The following is a 17369-nucleotide window of genomic DNA, read 5'->3' as shown; positions in this document are numbered from 1 at the left end:
GGGGTGATGAAAATGTTTTGGAACTAGACAGTGGTGATGGTTGTTCACTTTAAAATGGTCACGTGTGTGTTGTGTGGATTTTACCTCAATCAGGAAAGTAAATAGAAAACACTGGGTTGCAGCAGCCACGGTTTGATTCAGGGGGTTCCTCCCTCCCTGTGCCTTCACCCCCTTCCCCTCTCCTGCCTTCTCTTTTATCCTCTCGTCACCTGCACTGTCCTCTTTGTTCCTCTGTCTCTCCCTCTCAGCCCTGCAGACACTCTTCTCCCTTTTCCTGGCTTGCCACCCCACAAGCCATTGGCAAGGCAGCATTGGGTCTGGGGGTGTGATCTTGTAGGACCAGGCACCGTGAACAACTTAACAAGCCCCTTCCCCTCAATTTACCAGCTACCAAATGACAAGGACAGACTCCAGGACCCTCTGCTTCTCATTTTCTCTTGTCAGGAGGCAGTGCTTTTCCAAGGGTCCTTAAAAAGTGGCCCATTTTCGTTTCCAGGTTTAACTCAACTTCTGTGCTGCTCCTAACATTTCTTCCTTACCTCCCACCCACTGCCTGTAGGTCACTGCCTGGGAAAATGGGAGGTAGGAAATCAGAGAGATTGGTTGATTTAGAAGAATAACAAGGCAAAGCATGGCCTTAGGACAATAGCTCCTGGCGTGTTTATTTTCCTGTCTGTGTGTCTCTCTTAGGCTACAGGGATCCGTGGGGTGATATAACCACGCATCTAGTCTGGACTGTGTACCCACCTCAGGGCTACGCTTATTTTTGTGTTTTCAGTCTGCTGTCTTTGCATGAAAGTCCTAGGGCTGGGACATACGGCTGTGCCATTTGTCAGTTGCTTTACATGTTCTTTGTCCAGTTCTTCCAGAGAAATCATCCTGCCCTTGGCTCTCATAGAGGAAGACCACAGGGGTCAGAGACGGTGGGAAAAGAAGGAGGCAGGGCTGAGCGTTCACACCCTTGGCTGGGATGCCAGGGCCCCCTGCCTCTCAGCCAGGCCTGGGCTAGAGACTCCTGCTGCCCTGTGACCAATCCTCCCAGGGCTCCGAGCTGGAGGACACAGGCCTAATCGATCCACTTAAAGTAAAACATTGGAGCAGGAAGGGAGCTCAGGGGTCACTGGGTGACATGAAGGAGGTTGAGAGAAGTGACTTAGTCACAGCTTTGGGGTGTGAGTCCTGGACACTGCTGCTTTCACACCCCAGATCTGTGCCCCAGTGGAAAATTGGGGAACATTTGATGGTCCTGGATGGAAGAACTGGCAGTGAGGGCAGCTGAGTGCTCCGTGAGGACACAAGCTTTGCATCCTGACGTTGCCTCTTCTTGGCTATGTGACCTGGGCAGAGTACCTCCCATATTCCTCATCTGCCCGTAAGTGACCCAGACAGGTCCCACCCGATGGGACTTGCATTCTTGTGCTCAGTATTTGTCCTAAGACTGAGAAGAAGAGCTACTTCATTTTACTCTCCGAGGACATCCTCCTCTGGGTTCTGTTTTCTGCTTATGTCGAGTAGCCTCTCAGAGATGCTCCAGAGATGACCTGTAGGTACCAAAACATTAGCACGGGGCAAGTGGCCCAGCCTAGATGATTTGGAGAGACAGCACGGGTGGCCTCATTGAATCAGGAGGTCCATAAACCTAAGGCCATTTGCTGGGGTCAGTGGGAGGGATGGGGGGGGGTGCCTCCCTGTTTAGAGAGTTCTTCCCATGCATTCCTCTTTTTACCCTAAAGGAAAATAGTGACACCTGAGACGCACACGGTTTATTCATTTTGCATAGTGAATAGTAGCCTATGTTTTAAAGGATGATTTAATTTCTCCAGAGGCCCCTGTAATTTGTTCAGCTTCCTATTAGTGCTTCTGACTTTCTCCAGCCATGCAGGGGTGGTGCTGGTGGCAGGGAAGTGGGGGCATCCTTAGAATCTGGAACAGTGAGACCCATTGCCTTGTCTTTTGCTCTGTGGCGCTGAGCGAGGCGGCCTGGCAGCCGAAGGGCTTATGCCACGGATGCTGTCTCCAGTCCCTAGAACAGTGCGGCACTGCCCCAAGCCCCAGAATGACCCTTAGTTCTCCTGCTCCTGACTTGAAACTTCTGGAAACTTCTGGAAGGAGACCAAAATGTACAATGATTCTTGCTAAGACTTAATTACAGATTTTTTTTTTTTTTTTTTTTTTTACTATTGAGAGAGGAGAAGAAATACTGGGAAAGGGAAAAGCAGGAGTCTGTAAACTATGGCCCATGGGCCAAATCTGGTGTTAGCTGGGAATGGTTTTTACATTTTCAAATGGTGGAAAAAAACAAAAACAAAAGAAAAATATTTCATGATACATAAGATTATATGCAACTCAAATTTCAGTGTCTGTAAATTAAGTTTAACTGGGACCCAGCCGTGCTCCTTCATTTACGGATCTATCGTCAATGCTTGCTTCCCTGCTGCAGCAGCAGAGGTGAGTAGTTGTAACAGAAGGCACAGCCCCCAAAGCCTAAAATATTTACTCTCTGGCCCTTTACAGAAACAAATTGCTGACCCTTGACCTGAAATTAAAGTGGAAAACTGTTTCACTGTAGATCTGTTTTAAAAAAAGATTCATAAAAAATTTAAAATTATAATGGAAATCAAGAGGGATAGCAGAATCTATTTCCTAGAACTTATTAAGTCAAATCAATCACCAGTTGGTAAAATGCAGTGGGGGAGATTCTTCTTTTGAGCAGGGATCTTTTAAAGACAGAACCCACCCTTGTTGACCAGCTGCCTTGGACCCTGATGCTGTTCCCTTTGACTGTGCTACCCCCTCCCATTTTCCCAGCCTTCCAAGCCCTCACCTCTAGTGTAATCCTGGATTCTGCTCTCTCTCTCTGACCCCAGCCCAGTTTTAAAGCCCAGTCTAATGTTATCTAAAGTACACTTCTTGGATCTGTCCCTTCCTTTCCATGGCCTCTGACCCCGCTCTGGTTCCGGCTTTTTTGCTGTATGCCTGGGTCAGTGCATTCACCTCCCTGCCAACAGTCCTTTCTTACCCATCCAGTTGGCCCTGCCGACTGCTGCTAAAGTGACCTTAGAGCACTTCTTTGATGCCGCCCTGCTCATACCTGTGAACAAAGTCCAAACTGGCCACCTTGCCCACCTCCAGACTTTGAGTGAGAAGCAGCCAGCATGTCACGTGGTTCACCCCATCCACCCCCAACATGGTTGTCCTGCAGATGGGCAGGGAAGAGACCAGGGCAAGCGGGATCTTTTTAGTTGTGGCATGCGGGATCTTTAGTTGCCGCATGCATGCGGGATCTAGTTCCCTGACCAGGGATCGAACCTGGGTCCTCACAAGTCACTGAGTGAGAGATTTTTCTGCTAAGGGATCTCATCTCTGATAAACAGAAGGCTAGAAAATGGTTCTCCCATTCATTCCCCAGAGACCTTGAGGGGAACCCGTTGCCCCTGTGCCAGTACTAGTGTTAGAGCTCCGGCCATAATCATCTCAACTGTGGAAACCCAGAGCCCTTATTGTTATATCATCAACACGATGAAGGGGAGGGTCCCACTCACAAAGGCAACGCCAAGGATGAGGAGACATCAAGAGTGGCTGCAGCAAGATTAGGAAAGATAAGAAAAAAAGAGACCCAAAAAATCAAACAAATAAAAATTAAAAAAAAAAAAGAGTGGCCTCAGCAATATGCAGGACTACATCCTTCCCTCCACCCCAAGAGATTTAGAAACAAGAATAAATGGGAAAACATACCTTGCTCTTGGGTGGAGACACTAAATATTGTGAAGATAGCAACTTTTATCGTTTTGGCTCATCATGCAGTTCTAGCCAAAATCCCAATGGAATTTTGAGAATTTGAGAAAAAAATGTTCTAAAGAGCACCTGGTAGAGAAAATGTGCAAGAAGGTCAAACAATTTTGAAAAAAGAAGATGAGAGTGTCTGAGCCCACCTAGAGAATAAGACTGGAGATCCAACACTTAAATCGGGAGGCTCTAGCACCAAAATTGACAGGTGAATGGAGCAGAATAGATGGTTCACTCACCTGGGGAAAGAGGGCAGATTGTTCTATGAATAGGGCTGGGCCCATTGGTTTAGCTATTGTATTTGGGAGAAAAGTTTTTAGATTCCCACCTCATATCATACACTTAAATAAATTCCAGATGAATTAATAAATTTAATACAAAGAATTAGATCACTAAAAAAATAGTAGAAAATATTTATGATCTTCACATACTATAGAGCAATGGAATAAATCACAAAGAAAAATAGACTTGACTGTATGAAAAGTAAAACCCATCAGTAGAAGCCATCAGAAACCAAAATAGGGAGTTCCCTGGTGGCCTAGTGGTTAGGATTCAGGCTTTCACTGCCATGGCCCAGGTTCAATCCCTGGCTGGGGAACTGAGATCCCACAAGCTGTGCGGTGTGGCCAAAAAAAAAAAAGAAACCAAAGTAAAAGGAGAAGCTATTAGTCACAAATATGATAAAGGGTTCATGTCACTTATAGATTAAGAACTCATTCAAATCATTACAGTGATCACTGAGGCATGACAGAGAAGCAAAGGATGTAAATGGGCATTTTATAAAAGAAGCCAGTGCATCCAATTTTTACTTTTACACTTCCATCCACCATGTTCCAAATGGGAAAACTTAGTCCTTGAAAGGAATTGATCAAATCTACAAAACAAAACCACGGGGCTCATTAAACTTCTTAGTGTTCGCTAAAACCTTAGCTGCAGGTTGAACAGGACGACCTGATTTGGCTGATCTGGCTCACCCGGGCCAGATGTAGTGTCTCCAGCCAGTTTGGGAGGCCTTGCACTTCTGGGCTGATTCTACCGCTCCCGGGTGGGGCTCCTGGTGAGTCAGCAGGTGAGGTGACTCATGGACCAACCCCGGGCACGAGCAGCTGGGCAGTGACCAGGGATGTCCTGAGAGAGGCTTCACCAGGAAGCAGCGAGGGAGGTGTTACTTCCTAGAGTTGGGTGGGGAGCAGTAGTTGACTCCTTTGATAATGAAACTTGTTCCTCTTAGCACAGGGGTTCTTGTTTTGGGGCTTTCTAAGGGAAACAGACCATCAGTATATCTCAGGGTAGAGAATATCACCACCAGATCCTAAGTCTTGGAGGATGAATGGGGCTTTGATCTTCCCAGGATAAAGTCCTGCCCATCCTTGGGGAGATATCAAAGGTTTGGAGATGTTCAGCCTCAGATGCCTCTCCCAAGAGCCCTCTGAGAGACAAGGGCCTCAGTCAGAATGAAAAGTAGCTGCCTAGGAGGGACCAGGCCTCCCACCCTCTGCCTCACCCAGAGGAGGTCTCACTGACCTCATTCTTAGAACCATCCTAAGACCTCCCAGCTTCTTATCCTACATCGTGGGTAGAGAAGAGAGCTCAGTCACCCACACCAGCGTGTCCTGCCTAGAAAGGAGAGAAATGGATGGAGCTGGACCTGAGTATGCCAGTGGCCAGCTGGTATAAACACAGTGCCAGAGGCTGGCTGTCTCCCCACACCTATGTCAGTCTAGGAAGTATTAGATGGAGTGTCTGCCCCAGGTGGACCCTCCCACCCTGTAGCCCACCATTTATATGACTTGCCCAATACCTGTCAGAGGTAAGACTATGGATTTTAGAACATTTGGCAACTCACAATGCATTTTGACAATGCATGATATCAGGTACGCCCTCCATACCTGGCCCACGGCAGACATTACTCATTGATCACAGAAGCCAGAGAGCTAGTACAGTGGAGGCTTGGAGGAGAAAGAAAGGCTTGTCCTCTCCAGTTTGTGTTACCAGTTCTCCCCCTGACAACTCGCCTACGGCTACTGGAAAACAGGTTGTGAAATGAGAACAGAAACATAAGAGGATAACTATTAACAAATTATAAAGGAAAACTAGAGATTTAAAGTAAAGAAAGAAAGCAAAATTAGAATAAAGGTAAGAACATAAAGGAAAGGCAGTAAAGAAAGGGAAATGGCCACCTAAATTTTAAAAATGAAGACTAAATTTATGTCAGAATTATAAAAAAATGATAAAAGTTACAGTTATAAAAAAGAGAGATTAAAAGGAAAGGCAACCTAAAAGTTTAGAAAGATAGAAGATAACAGGGAAATATATTTTAAAGGGATTTCAAAAGGTTAATGACCCTCTGGGCAACTTTTACAATCTTTCTATAAGTCTAAAATTATCTCAAAAAATTTAAAATATTAAGTGAAACGCTAACATGAATCTGGAGTGAAAATTCAAAGTAAAAATAATGAAAAAATAAGGATATAAATAAATATATGTAAAATAAACCAATAAATATGTGTAAATAAATATGTTTACTTAGATATGTTTTATTACATATATAGCAATATATATGTATTTATTACATATCTTTATATAAAGATATGTAATAAATCAAATAAATATATGTAAAATAAATCAAAACATAACTGAGATTTTAAAAGGGTAAGAAATAGGGCTTCCCTGGTGGTGCAGTGGTTGAGAATCTGCCTGCCAATGCAGGGGACACGGGTTCGAGCCCTGGTCTGGGAAGATCCCACATGCCGCGGAGCAACTAGGCCCGTGAGCCACAACTACTGAGCCTGCGCGTCTGGAGCTTGTGCTCTGCAACAAGAGAGGCCGCGACAGTGAGAGGCCCGCGCACCGCGATGAAGAGTGGCCCCCGCTCGCCGCAACTAGAGAAAGCCCTCGCACAGAAACAAAGACCCAACGCAGCCAAAAATAAATATAAATAAATAAATAAATAAATAAAAATTTAAAAAAACAAGATCAAAAATTATAAAAGTTTAAAGGGAGGAAGTAGAAGCAGCTAGAACAGGGGAGTTTCAAAGATAAGAAAAAATATAAAGTAGCAAATAAATAATGAGATAACTATATCATTTAAAAGGAAGGTATCAAAGTAAAATACAAGAGACTCAAATTACAGAGATAAAAATGTAAAACATGGAATAATCCAAAGTAGCACGAATGAACCACAGCAAAATGACATACTCAAAAGTTCAGAAATTCAAAGTTATGAGTTATTTTTAAGATAAAGAATTAAATATTGTCAGTAAGGAAGAGGGCAGAGTATGATTAAATGATCGTTTCTGGTGGGCTTTGTTGAGCTGAAGCCACCTCTCAGCTGGGGCTTTTGGGGGAAGGGAACACATGCTGCTCTTCAGCCCCAAATTCATGCCCCCGCACTGTGCCCTGTTAAGGACTTAGCCTGGCTCTCAGAATGCACACCCGAGGGTCCTGGTGGGAACCAGTGAGGTGAGTGAAAGCCCGTCCCTGACCCCGGGGGCCCACCTGACTCAGAGCTGGGGGGTCGGGACACCCAGGTCAAGTTGGTTCCATGGCACAGCAGCGTGTGATTGAACAATCACGTTGCTTCTCTGTGCCTCCTTTTCCTCACCAGCAGTGCCCAGCTGATGCCTTCCCTCTCAGTAAAAAAAAAAAAAAACCCATCAGGGACTTCCCTGGTGGCGCAGAGGTTAAGAGTCCATCTGCCAATGCAGGGGACATGGGTTTGAGCCCTAGTCCGGGAAGATCCCACATGCCGCGAAGCAACAAAGCCCGTGTGCCACAACTACTGAGCCTGAGCTCTAGAGCCCGCGAGCCACAACTACTGAGCCCACGTGCCACAACTACTGAAGCCTGCGCGCCTAGAGCCCGTGTTCCATAACGGGAGAGGCCACCGCAACGAGAAGCCCGGGCACCGCAGCAAAGAGTAGCCCCCGCTCGCCTCAACTAGAGAAAGCCCGCGTGCAGCAACGAAGACCCAATGCAGCCAAAAATAAAAATAAATAAATTTATAAAATAAAAAAAATTTTTAACCCCATCAAACTACCAGTCAGCAGCATTTACTTTTTAATGAAGTGGAAAGAGCAGTGAGCATAGTAACAAGTCAGGCCTGCTGAACCTGCCCACCTGATGGTTTTGGACATGAACTGATTGTGATGCTGGTGAATTAAAAGTGCACATACAAGTAAATAACACTTCGGCAGCGATACACCCTGTGGATGAGGTTGGGCATCTGGCTGTTGGGGAGGAGAGAGGGGAGGTGGAAATCTGCCTGCTGTGAACTGGGGAGGTGGCACCTCTCTCTCCCTGCCCCCTACCCCACCCCCAAGCACTTAGCCTCAGCACAGCACCCTGGCCCTCACCTCCCATCTTCGTTCCCCAGGTGGGCTTTGAACCAGGATGGCTGAACCCCGCCAGGAGTTCAACGTGATGGAAGACCATGCTCAGGGGGACTACACCCTGCTGCAAGACCACGAGGGTGACGTGGAGCACGGCCTGAAAGGTTAGTGCACGGCCCTGCGTAACGGGCCCGGGCGCTGTGGGGATCACGGCCCACCGATTGCTCTGGAAAGGGCTGGCAGGCAAGGTTCGCATCCTGAGTTTTAAAGGAGTCTTAAATACTGTATTGTGTTAGATTGTCAATAGACTTGAAACCTCATTAATTTGAGTGAGCCAACAGAACTCAAAATGTGAGGCTATTTGAAAATCTGCCTTTTGCAAAGGAGAGTTTGCCACATACGTGGATATCGTATGATAAAGATTGCTGGAGGCTTGTTGGTCTAATTAATACAAGGGTGCTCTGTTGAGTCTTTAACCATACCCATTAACCTACAAATCAGCAGGATTTATTAGCATGCAAAATACATGACTTTATACATTATTTTTTTCTCTTCCTTAATAGGCCTGTCTGGCCCCTATTTGGCCAGAGTTGGTTAGCTCAGGGTTTCTTACTGTCCCTATTATACCTTAATAAACCACATCAACCTCTTAATGTTCTATAGTACAGTCTTTTGGCCCAGTTGGCTTGGCCTCCTCTCTCCCCTTCACTGCACTGTCTGACCACCGAGATCGGGGAGCCCCGTGGAGCACACAGAGCCCTCTCTCTGGCTCCGAATGCTAGTCCCTGCATCGCTGATGGGAGCACCAAGCTGACCTGTAGGGCACTGGCTTGTCCTTTAAGGAACCCTCTCCCCCCAGTGTCACTGGTGGCCAGTGCCCCCTGGAGCAGCCCACCGTGCAGCCCCGGGATAAGAAAGACTAGGTCCCTGTCTTCTAGACCCATTTCTAAGGAGATGAAATGGCAGTCTACTTTTCTCTTTTAATGCTAAAAATAACAAGCCTGGGGTGTGCGGTGTCGATGGCAGTGGTAGAGCTCCAAGGTGGGAAGGGAACTCTTCTGGGTACATCTATCTGGGAAGGTTTCCTGGAAGAGGCGGGGTTACCAGAAGGAGCCCTGGGTTGGGGAAGCACATGAAGAAAACATCCCTACCTGGGAGACGCTTCAGGACTCGTTGGGGGGGCCTTGTTTCAAAGGCTGACTTCTCTGTACCTGTTTAAGCAGAGAACACATTTGGAGGCAGAGCTTGGGAATCAGACAAGTGGGCTCCAAGTTGGGGGAGGTGAGGGAAGAAATGGGCTGTCCCCGGAGCTCAGAGTCAGCCCTCTGGCCTTCTTGGGAGCTCACCCAGCCCGAAGCTCTGGGTGAGGGGAAATGCCTGCTCCCATTCGGCTCGACCCTCCCCTCCTGGTGTCAGGCACCAATGGTGGCAAGAAACGTGCATTCTGACCTCTCCCAGGCCACAGCGTGGCTCCAGCCAGAGCTGCTAATTTTCAGCTCCCCAAGGGGTTGGAGCGGCAGCTGGGCCCTGAGAGCTCCCTCATCTGAGGACCTGAGCCCCCCATCCCTCCACATGAGTGTTCTGCCTCATTATCAGTATCGCTGCTTTCACTTTCAAGTGTCCCTATTTGGGTGATAAAGTATATGGCTGCCCTACTTATAAATGGGACTTCCTTAAAATGATGATTCAGGCGACTTCCCTGGTGGTCCAGTGGTTGAGACTTTGCCTTCCAAGGCAGGGGGTGTGGGTTTGATCCCTGCTTGGGGAGCTAAGATCCCACATGCCATGTGGCCAAAAACCCAAAACGTAAAAACAACAGAAGCAATATTGTAACAAATTCAATAAAGACTGTGAAAATGGTCCACATCAAAAAAAATCTTTAAAAAAAAAAGATGATTCAGGCATTTTTGTAGAACTCTACAAAAGTTGGCAAAGGGCTTTGGCCACCGACGTCTCAGGTAGCGCTCACAATAACCAGTGAAGGCGGAGGTTGCCTTCCCCAGTTTACAGGTGACAGAGTTTCGTGTCTGAGATTATGGGGCTAGTATAGCCTTCAGCTCTATGTCAGCTGTTTTTGCCTCTGGTCACCCTTAGCCACGACTCCTTGAAGCTTCAGTTATTAAACTCTTGTGGGTGGAATCCAACTTAGAATCCCAACATACTGAACTCTGCCCCAGATGAATTGTGCCAATGAAAAAATGGTGCTCTTGGGAATTCCCTGGCAGTCCAGTGCTTAGGACTCAACGCTTTCATTGCTGTGGCCCAGGTTCGATTGGGGAAACTGGGTGTGGGGTATCCTCTGTGGTCTATCTTTGCAGTTTTTCTGTAAATCTAAAACTGTTCTCAAATAAAAAGTTCATTTTTTTAAAGTCCGGGGAAAAAAGTGGTTTTTACCACTTTCATTTTTTGAAAGAGAAACTAAATTCAATTTGTAAAGTAAGAACAAATTTACCAAGTTATTTTGTGTCTCAGAGGTGCTTAAAGTATGTTTACTGAAACTCCTCAATTCTTTTAACATAAAACGTGATTGGAAGTTCTATCCTGAAACAGATGTATGTATGAATATGTATAATATATATGCAAATTTTAAGATGCTAATAACCTTTTTGTCACTGCTTTGAAAGGAAAGTGTTTGAAGACAGTTTAAACAAACTTACCCAAAGAATATACTTGCCAAGAAAGCAAGTTGATACCTAAGAGATTTTCATAGTTCTCATCAAACTTGTTCTTGCTACTAAGGATTTAGAATGCGTTATTTTTATATGGGGAGTGAAAAGTGTGACTTGACAGAAGGTGTCACTTTACAAGCAACATTTTAGATAAGTGAATAATGACAAGAAACCACATGTAAAATATTAAAACAAAGAGCATCTGCATTGATGCTAAAAGTTGGAATAGGGTTAGATAGAGCCAAAGAGAGCTGCAAAGTGGGTAAAAGCTGGTTAACTGATAAAATAATGCACCCACATGAATTAAAAGGTGTTAGTGAGTTAACTTGTTAGACCTTCCAGAAGAGCCTCAGAAGAGGCTTCTTCCTCCTTCCTTCCCTCCCTCCAAGAAATTTAACAAGGATAAAGCAGATGATGACAGTTGTAGGCTGGGGATGGATTGGGGGAGGGGTGTTTGAGGGACAAGTGTTTGAGGCACCATCACGCCCATAGGCTTCTGTGCTCTGGCAGTCGAAGCTGGTCGGTAATAAGACCCGGCAGAGGGCTTCCCTGGTGGCGCAGTGGTTGAGAATCTGCCTGCCAATGCAGGGGACACGGGTTCGAGCCCCGGTCTGGGAAGATCCCACATGCCGCGGAGCAATTAGGCCCGTGAGCCACAATTACTGAGCCTGCGCGTCTGGAGCCTGTGCTCCGCAACGGGAGAGGCCACGATAGTGAGAGGCCTGCGCACCGCGATGAAGAGTGGCCCCCACTTGCCACAACTAGAGAAAGCCCTCACACAGAAACGAAGACCCAACACAGCCATAAATAAATAAATAAATAAATAAAAATTTAAAAAAAAAAAAAAAAGAAGAAGACAGGGTTGGGAATAAAAGAATAAGCACAAGTAAAATATATCAAAAAAAAAAAAAAAAAAGACCCGGCAGACAGTCTGCATGATGCTCCCTCACTATGTGTCCAGAGCCTACTTGAGGGAGTTGGCAGGTTTTTGCAAGCTCCAGGACCGGAAGCTTCTTTAGAATCAGCCCTTCTTTGGCTGGATGGGTGCAGCCAGAGCTGAGTGTCCAGGGATGACGTTCTAGCAGAGGGTGCGACATGTCTGATCTCGAAGTGTACTAGAACATCACTTGCCTTTTTTCATCTCGTGAGTCTGCTTCATGCAGAACCAGCTCCCTGTCCTGTATCTCCAAGGCTGCCCCCACCCCAGGTGGAGTGGCTTTTGCAGAGTCCATCAGAGCTCCCTTGGCTGTGGATTCTGAAAGGACAGTTTTCTTATAAGTAGCAATGGCTGACATTTCAGGTGTAACTCAAGGCTTGTTGGGTGGTACTTGGAGACACAGCCAAGCATACAGTTAGAAGTAAGTACTGTGTCTGCCCTGAGCTAATTCCTTTGCAGAGGAGGGAGTTGGATCTCTGAGTGTTTTCCCAGGTCATTAATTGTCATTAATTCATGGCAGTGATCTCCCATGAATCTCTTCAGTCGGGAAACACAAAGCCCCAAGTTTACTTGTGGTTTAGCTTTCTGGTGTCTGCTGCCCGTTTGTCAATATAAGAGCCTTTGTCTCAGTTGGAACCACAAGCTAATTAAAAGGCAATTTCTCCTCTCATCCCAGAACAGGTAAACATTGCGTGCCTCTTTGCCTGGTGACCCTGGTTTGGGGGCCCAGTTGTGTTGGGGTGGGGGTGGGATTGGTCCCCTTTGTGGTTTTATCATGTGGCCACAGTCCATCCATCTGGGTTCCACGCTGGGTGATTTCAGCTCCAAAAGACACTGTCCCCAAGGTCCTCTGAGGTCGAAAGCAGGGGTGGAGAGAGGCAGCCATTCTGAGGGGCTCATTGTATATGTTCCAGAATCTCCCCTGCAGACCCCGGCCGATGATGGATCTGAGGAACCAGGCTCTGAAACCTCTGATGCTAAGAGCACTCCAACGGCGGAAGGTGGGGCCTCCCTCTTCTCACGGCTTTATTCAAGCAGCTCCTCCCATGCTCCGGCCTGCGCTTAGCCACGCTTTGAGCTCATACGTGCCACCCTTCCTGGCTGCATTTGCTGCTGCCGCTCCCTCTGGCTGAGAGATAGCTCGCTCGGTGCTTTGCAGGACGGGGCTCAGGCCCCGGGTGTTGTGGGAGCCACGCTCTGTTTTGATGCCTTGCTCGCTAGGGTCAGGTGTGGGCAGCTTCATCGTGTGTGAGTTTTGAGGCAGCCACACTTGAACAGGCTGGGATCTGTGGCAAAGCAGGGCCTGACCTCAGCTCCACAAAGCCCCTGCTCCTCGCCCATTGTCTCCCCAAACTTCTTTCATGAGCCACCAGGTCCTGAAGCAGCCGTTTGGCTGAGGAAAGGGCAGGTCAGTGCACATCTCGAAGCTCACACTTTGGGACTGGTCTTGGTTTAGTATCCTTCATTTCTTGAGCTTGGCCTGGGTGTCTGGACCTTGGCCATGGTGTTTGTTAGTTCCAGCCCGTCTTCTAACCTGTCCTCTGTAGACATTTGGTGTCTAAGTTATGACAAAGCTGCTAATGTATTTCCTGAAGTGTTCCTTGGTCCTGATTTTGACCATCTTCTCTTGCTTCCCATCTATATCAGTCAAGACTGTGTTGATCACAGGTAATGGAAAACCCAACTAACTGTGACATACATATGAAGAGGTTTATTTGTCTCACATAATAAAATGTCTGGACTTGGGCAGCAGCTTCTCAGTGTCAACTATTTTGTCTTCTGCAATCATTAATGGCTGGATTGTTGCCTTATGGTTACAGAATGGCTGCTGTACCTCCAGGCATCACATCTGCCTTCAAAGAAGAAAGAAAGTAGCAAAGCCAAAAGAGCCCTGAAACCAAATGTGTTCCCTTTTTATTAGGAAAGCAACAGTTTTTCTGCAGGCCCCACCTAACCAACTTCTGTTTATGTATCATTGGCCAGAACTGGGTCTCATGGCCACTCCTGGCTGTAAGGGAGGCTGGGACATTGAGCATTTTGCCTTCCAGGCTCTTTAGCAGGAAAAATCAAGGGATAAGGGCATTGACAATGGCTTTTGAGGAACCAGTCGGCAGTATCTACCCCTCCATCTCTCCATCCTCTCCAAGGTTCTATTCTCAGCACTTCCCTGGGCCCTGCCCATGACTTTGATGAGAACCTGGCCCCAGCATCTCCTCAAGCGTCCACCTTTGGATGAATTCAGAAAGTGGCTGTCAAGTGCCTGCCAATTGATGGTGCATCCATGGAGGATATAGTGGTTGTGGCCCTTCCCCCCCTTTGCCCCCCCCCCACCTCTGAGGTTCTCAGCCTAGTGAAGAGAATACCAGACCAAATGCTGTTTGCTCTCCTTCTTAGAGCCAGTGATGTTAAGACATAGCCTGCTTATCTTGTTAGGACAGTTTTGCAAGTTGCCTACCGCCCTGAGAAGGTCCTGAAACACTAATGCCAGATTTTATGCCAGCCTTCCAAATCAGCTTTATTCTGGAAGAATCTACCAACCAAGTCTTGCTGCATTCTGGACCCTGTCCATATGTGCATCCCAAGAGCTTCAGCTCTGGCCCCACAGGGAATGGGGGAGCCTGCTGGGGCTGGACTCTGCCAGGCTGCTCCCGAGACAACCATAATAAAATGGACTCCTTTTGACGAACCTGACTCAGACTCTTGGGAAGCTTTCAAAGCTGACAACTCCTTATGTTTGCCCAGAATGGCCTGGGAGTATGCCAGGGCATTGCTCAGGGAAGAATGCCGATTTGGAAGTGTTCACCTCGATGAGAGACCAACAGCAACTCCTGGTGGTGGATCTTTTCCTCCAGCCTCTGCTCTGAAGGTGGATCCATATGTGGGCCTGTTGTCAAGCACCTGACTCCAGACAGGGCCGGCCTGTTCATTGCCACCCAGGGGAGTCTGTGGTTTTAATCCATGGGTCATGGGCTCCAGGAGACAGGGGGATTAGAACTGGAAGAAAACTTGGAGGTCACCTGGTGGTGATACTCCCATTTGGCAGATGAGGAAACTGAGACCCTAAGAGGACAAAAGACTTGCCCAAAGCCAGCCTCCCAGCAGAGCCATAGACTCCAGCCCTGACTGCAGAGTTCCTGCACTGCCTTGGTCCCAATCCCATTCTCCTGTTCTGCAGTGCTCTAAGGATCAAACACCTGTGACAAGTCATCTGATTTTAAACACTTCCTTCTTAAAAACACTTGCTACCGTCCCCAGCCGTCCCTCTCACTGCAGTGTTTACAGGGGGGCTGTCCTGGCTTTCCTGGTAGAGGGCCTGGAAAGGCCCATGCATGGGTGCCACTCAAACAGAGTATTGATGTGCTCCCTGGGGAGATGTCAAAAGCTGGAGCACGGCTCTGGGCCCTGCTCTGTGGGGCTGCTTTTTTGCATGCGGCTGAGTCCCCTCCCCATCCCCATGCCTGCATCTCTGCATCCCCAAAGAGCAAAGGTGAGGGGCATGGCACAGCTCGTCCCGGCCCCCTAAGGTGACTCTCCGTGGTTTCCAGACGTGACAGCGCCCTTAGTGGATGAGGGAGCCCCCGGTGAGCAGGTGGCCGCTCAGCCCCCCACGGAGATCCCAGAAGGAACCACAGGTGAGGGTGACTCCCAGGTCGGGGTGCCCAGCTCCCCTGCTGGAGGATGGGTGCACGTGGGGTTATGCCCGTCTCCAAGTGCAGCAGGAATGTGGGTGGACAGCAGCCTCTGGGAATCTCTGGTGGTTCTGAGCCTGATGCCCTTTTGCTTCCGTGGCTGGCTGGCTGCCTGCCTCCCAGAGAACAGAGGACCTTCTGGATTCCTTCTAGCTCCTCTCCTTGTCTTAGCTCCAGAGAGTTCTCTGAGGCAGGCTGGTGGCAGATCCTGCCTTCACCCCCAAGGTCAGTCCACCCTCCTGCTGCGACTCTGCCAGCAGCAGGGTTACTTCCTTGGAGGTCAACAGCTCCCTGGGGGGCAGCCGAGTGTGCAGCGGCATCGAGATGGCCCACCCACACCTTTGGAGGATTGTAATTGGACAGTCCCCGAGGAACTCAGCGATGTAATCTAGCATCCATTTTTAGGACTATCTTTTCAAACGTATCAGTGTCGAACAGACATGATGAGACTGTCCTGTCAACACAGATGATGGGGAGTAGCCCAGACAGGGCACTGACCAGAAATAGCCCTGGACTCGGGGGCCGCCAGAGTCACCTGTGAGCTGCCCAGGCCCTTAGGGAACAGCGAGCACAGCCCAGAGCCCTGGCTGTCACTTCCTTCACGTCCCCTTCCCCGGGCTTACGCACGACTCCAGCCGTTGGCTTGGTGATCTGGAGGGTGCTCAGCACGAAATGCAGAAGAGTTCTGGACCGTATGTCGCCAGCAATGGACAGTGGGGGAAATGTCCCCCAGCAGGAGTTTTCTTTCCTTCCTGAAGACGGGGCTCAGGGCAGCCGTTTAGGAAGCCGGCAGCCCTCTCCCGGGCCTGTGTGCTGGGTACACTGGGCAGGGGCCGAGCAGCACCGCCGCCTCCTCCAAGTAGTTTCTATTTGCAAGTTGGTCTTCTGAGATGGGTGGAGGGGGAATGTTCTGGAAGCTGGCAGGCCTCGTCCTTGACAGTGAAGGTCGTTTGAAGGCCGTGGAACGAACGACTCATGGTAACTTGGCTTTTGTCTCCCGCTGTCCCTTTACAATTGTGTCAGTGGGCGAAGCTCTTCCCCTGCCTGGGATGAAAACTCTAGCCACCTCTTGACTTTTGATCACTTCTGAGTTATCAAAAGTGTTTTAAGTTTCCACAATCACAAAACCCAGTCTGCAAATGCTGATTAGAACGTCCAGTCCTGCATAACAGCTAAAGCTGCAGCCCCTCCTCTCTGGGACTAGGGAGGGGGCGAGGACGGGGCAGGGGCAGGAAGGTTCTTACGGCGTTGGCGCTGCTGTGAGCCGGGTCCACATGGTCTGCAGGTGTTTAAAGCTGACTCTTTCTCTGTGGGGACCTTTTTGGAATTCTTCCAGACACCCCACCCTCACCATCCCCATCATCCCTCCCAAGGCCCCTCCCTCTGCGTTTGATTCCAGCAGACATTTCTTCTCTCTTTGGCCCCTTGGGGTCTGAAGAGCCACCTCCAGCCTCTCGCCTGCTGAGGTCGGCTTGCTCACATCAGTGGCCCTGCTGCATGTGGCCTGAGGCGCCCGCTCCACTATAGCTGCCCTGTGCCCACAGCAGGTCCATGGGGAACATGGGTATTCTTTGCCCCAACACACTGTGGATATGCAGACTGCCCGTAGGCTTTGCCCTACCACCAAGGCAGGGCCAGAGTGTCTCTCCTCCTCTGGTTTTCCCAGGTGGGCTCGTGACAGCCGTCCACCATGTCCCTGACCATGGAGAACTCACACCACGCGTCTCCCCCTGGTGCCTTGAAACCCTCTCAATGGGAGGAGATGGGAGGTAGCCAGGCAACCACCCCCCATCCCCCAAGCTGCTGTCTCTAAAGAAATCCTCCTCAAAAATTCTCTCCCCCTCCACCCTTTACATCCTCAATGAAGCGGGAGGTTTTAGAGTTGTGGGGACATTTTTTCAGCTGGTGGCTTTAACGATATGTACCTTAATTTAGCACCTCACTTGGGCATGTCCCC

The 17369-nt window shown here is 48.6% G+C and overlaps 1 protein-coding gene across 18 annotated transcripts in view; it reads left to right on the top strand.

Moving 5' to 3' along the window:
- MAPT (microtubule associated protein tau) overlaps positions 1-17369 on the top strand; it is a 111102-nt gene that overhangs the window by 51309 nt on the left and 42424 nt on the right. For 13 of the 18 annotated variants that reach the window (XM_059908904.1, XM_059908903.1, XM_059908900.1 and 10 more), the window contains exons 2-4: positions 8162-8281; positions 12638-12724; positions 15269-15355. In XM_059908904.1, coding sequence (XP_059764887.1) covers positions 8179-8281; positions 12638-12724; positions 15269-15355 — 277 coding nt within the window. In that variant the 5' untranslated portion in view covers positions 8162-8178. The remainder of the gene's footprint in view (positions 1-8161; positions 8282-12637; positions 12725-15268; positions 15356-17369) is intronic. The other 5 variants (XM_059908906.1, XM_059908895.1, XM_059908908.1 and 2 more) reach the window with 1 other exon arrangement.

The sequence above is a fragment of the Balaenoptera ricei genome, chromosome 20 (assembly GCF_028023285.1).
Source record: "Balaenoptera ricei isolate mBalRic1 chromosome 20, mBalRic1.hap2, whole genome shotgun sequence".
Taxonomy (NCBI): Eukaryota; Metazoa; Chordata; class Mammalia; order Artiodactyla; family Balaenopteridae; genus Balaenoptera; species Balaenoptera ricei.
Note: the sequence above shows the minus strand (reverse complement) of the source record. Positions and strands in the feature narration are given on the sequence as shown.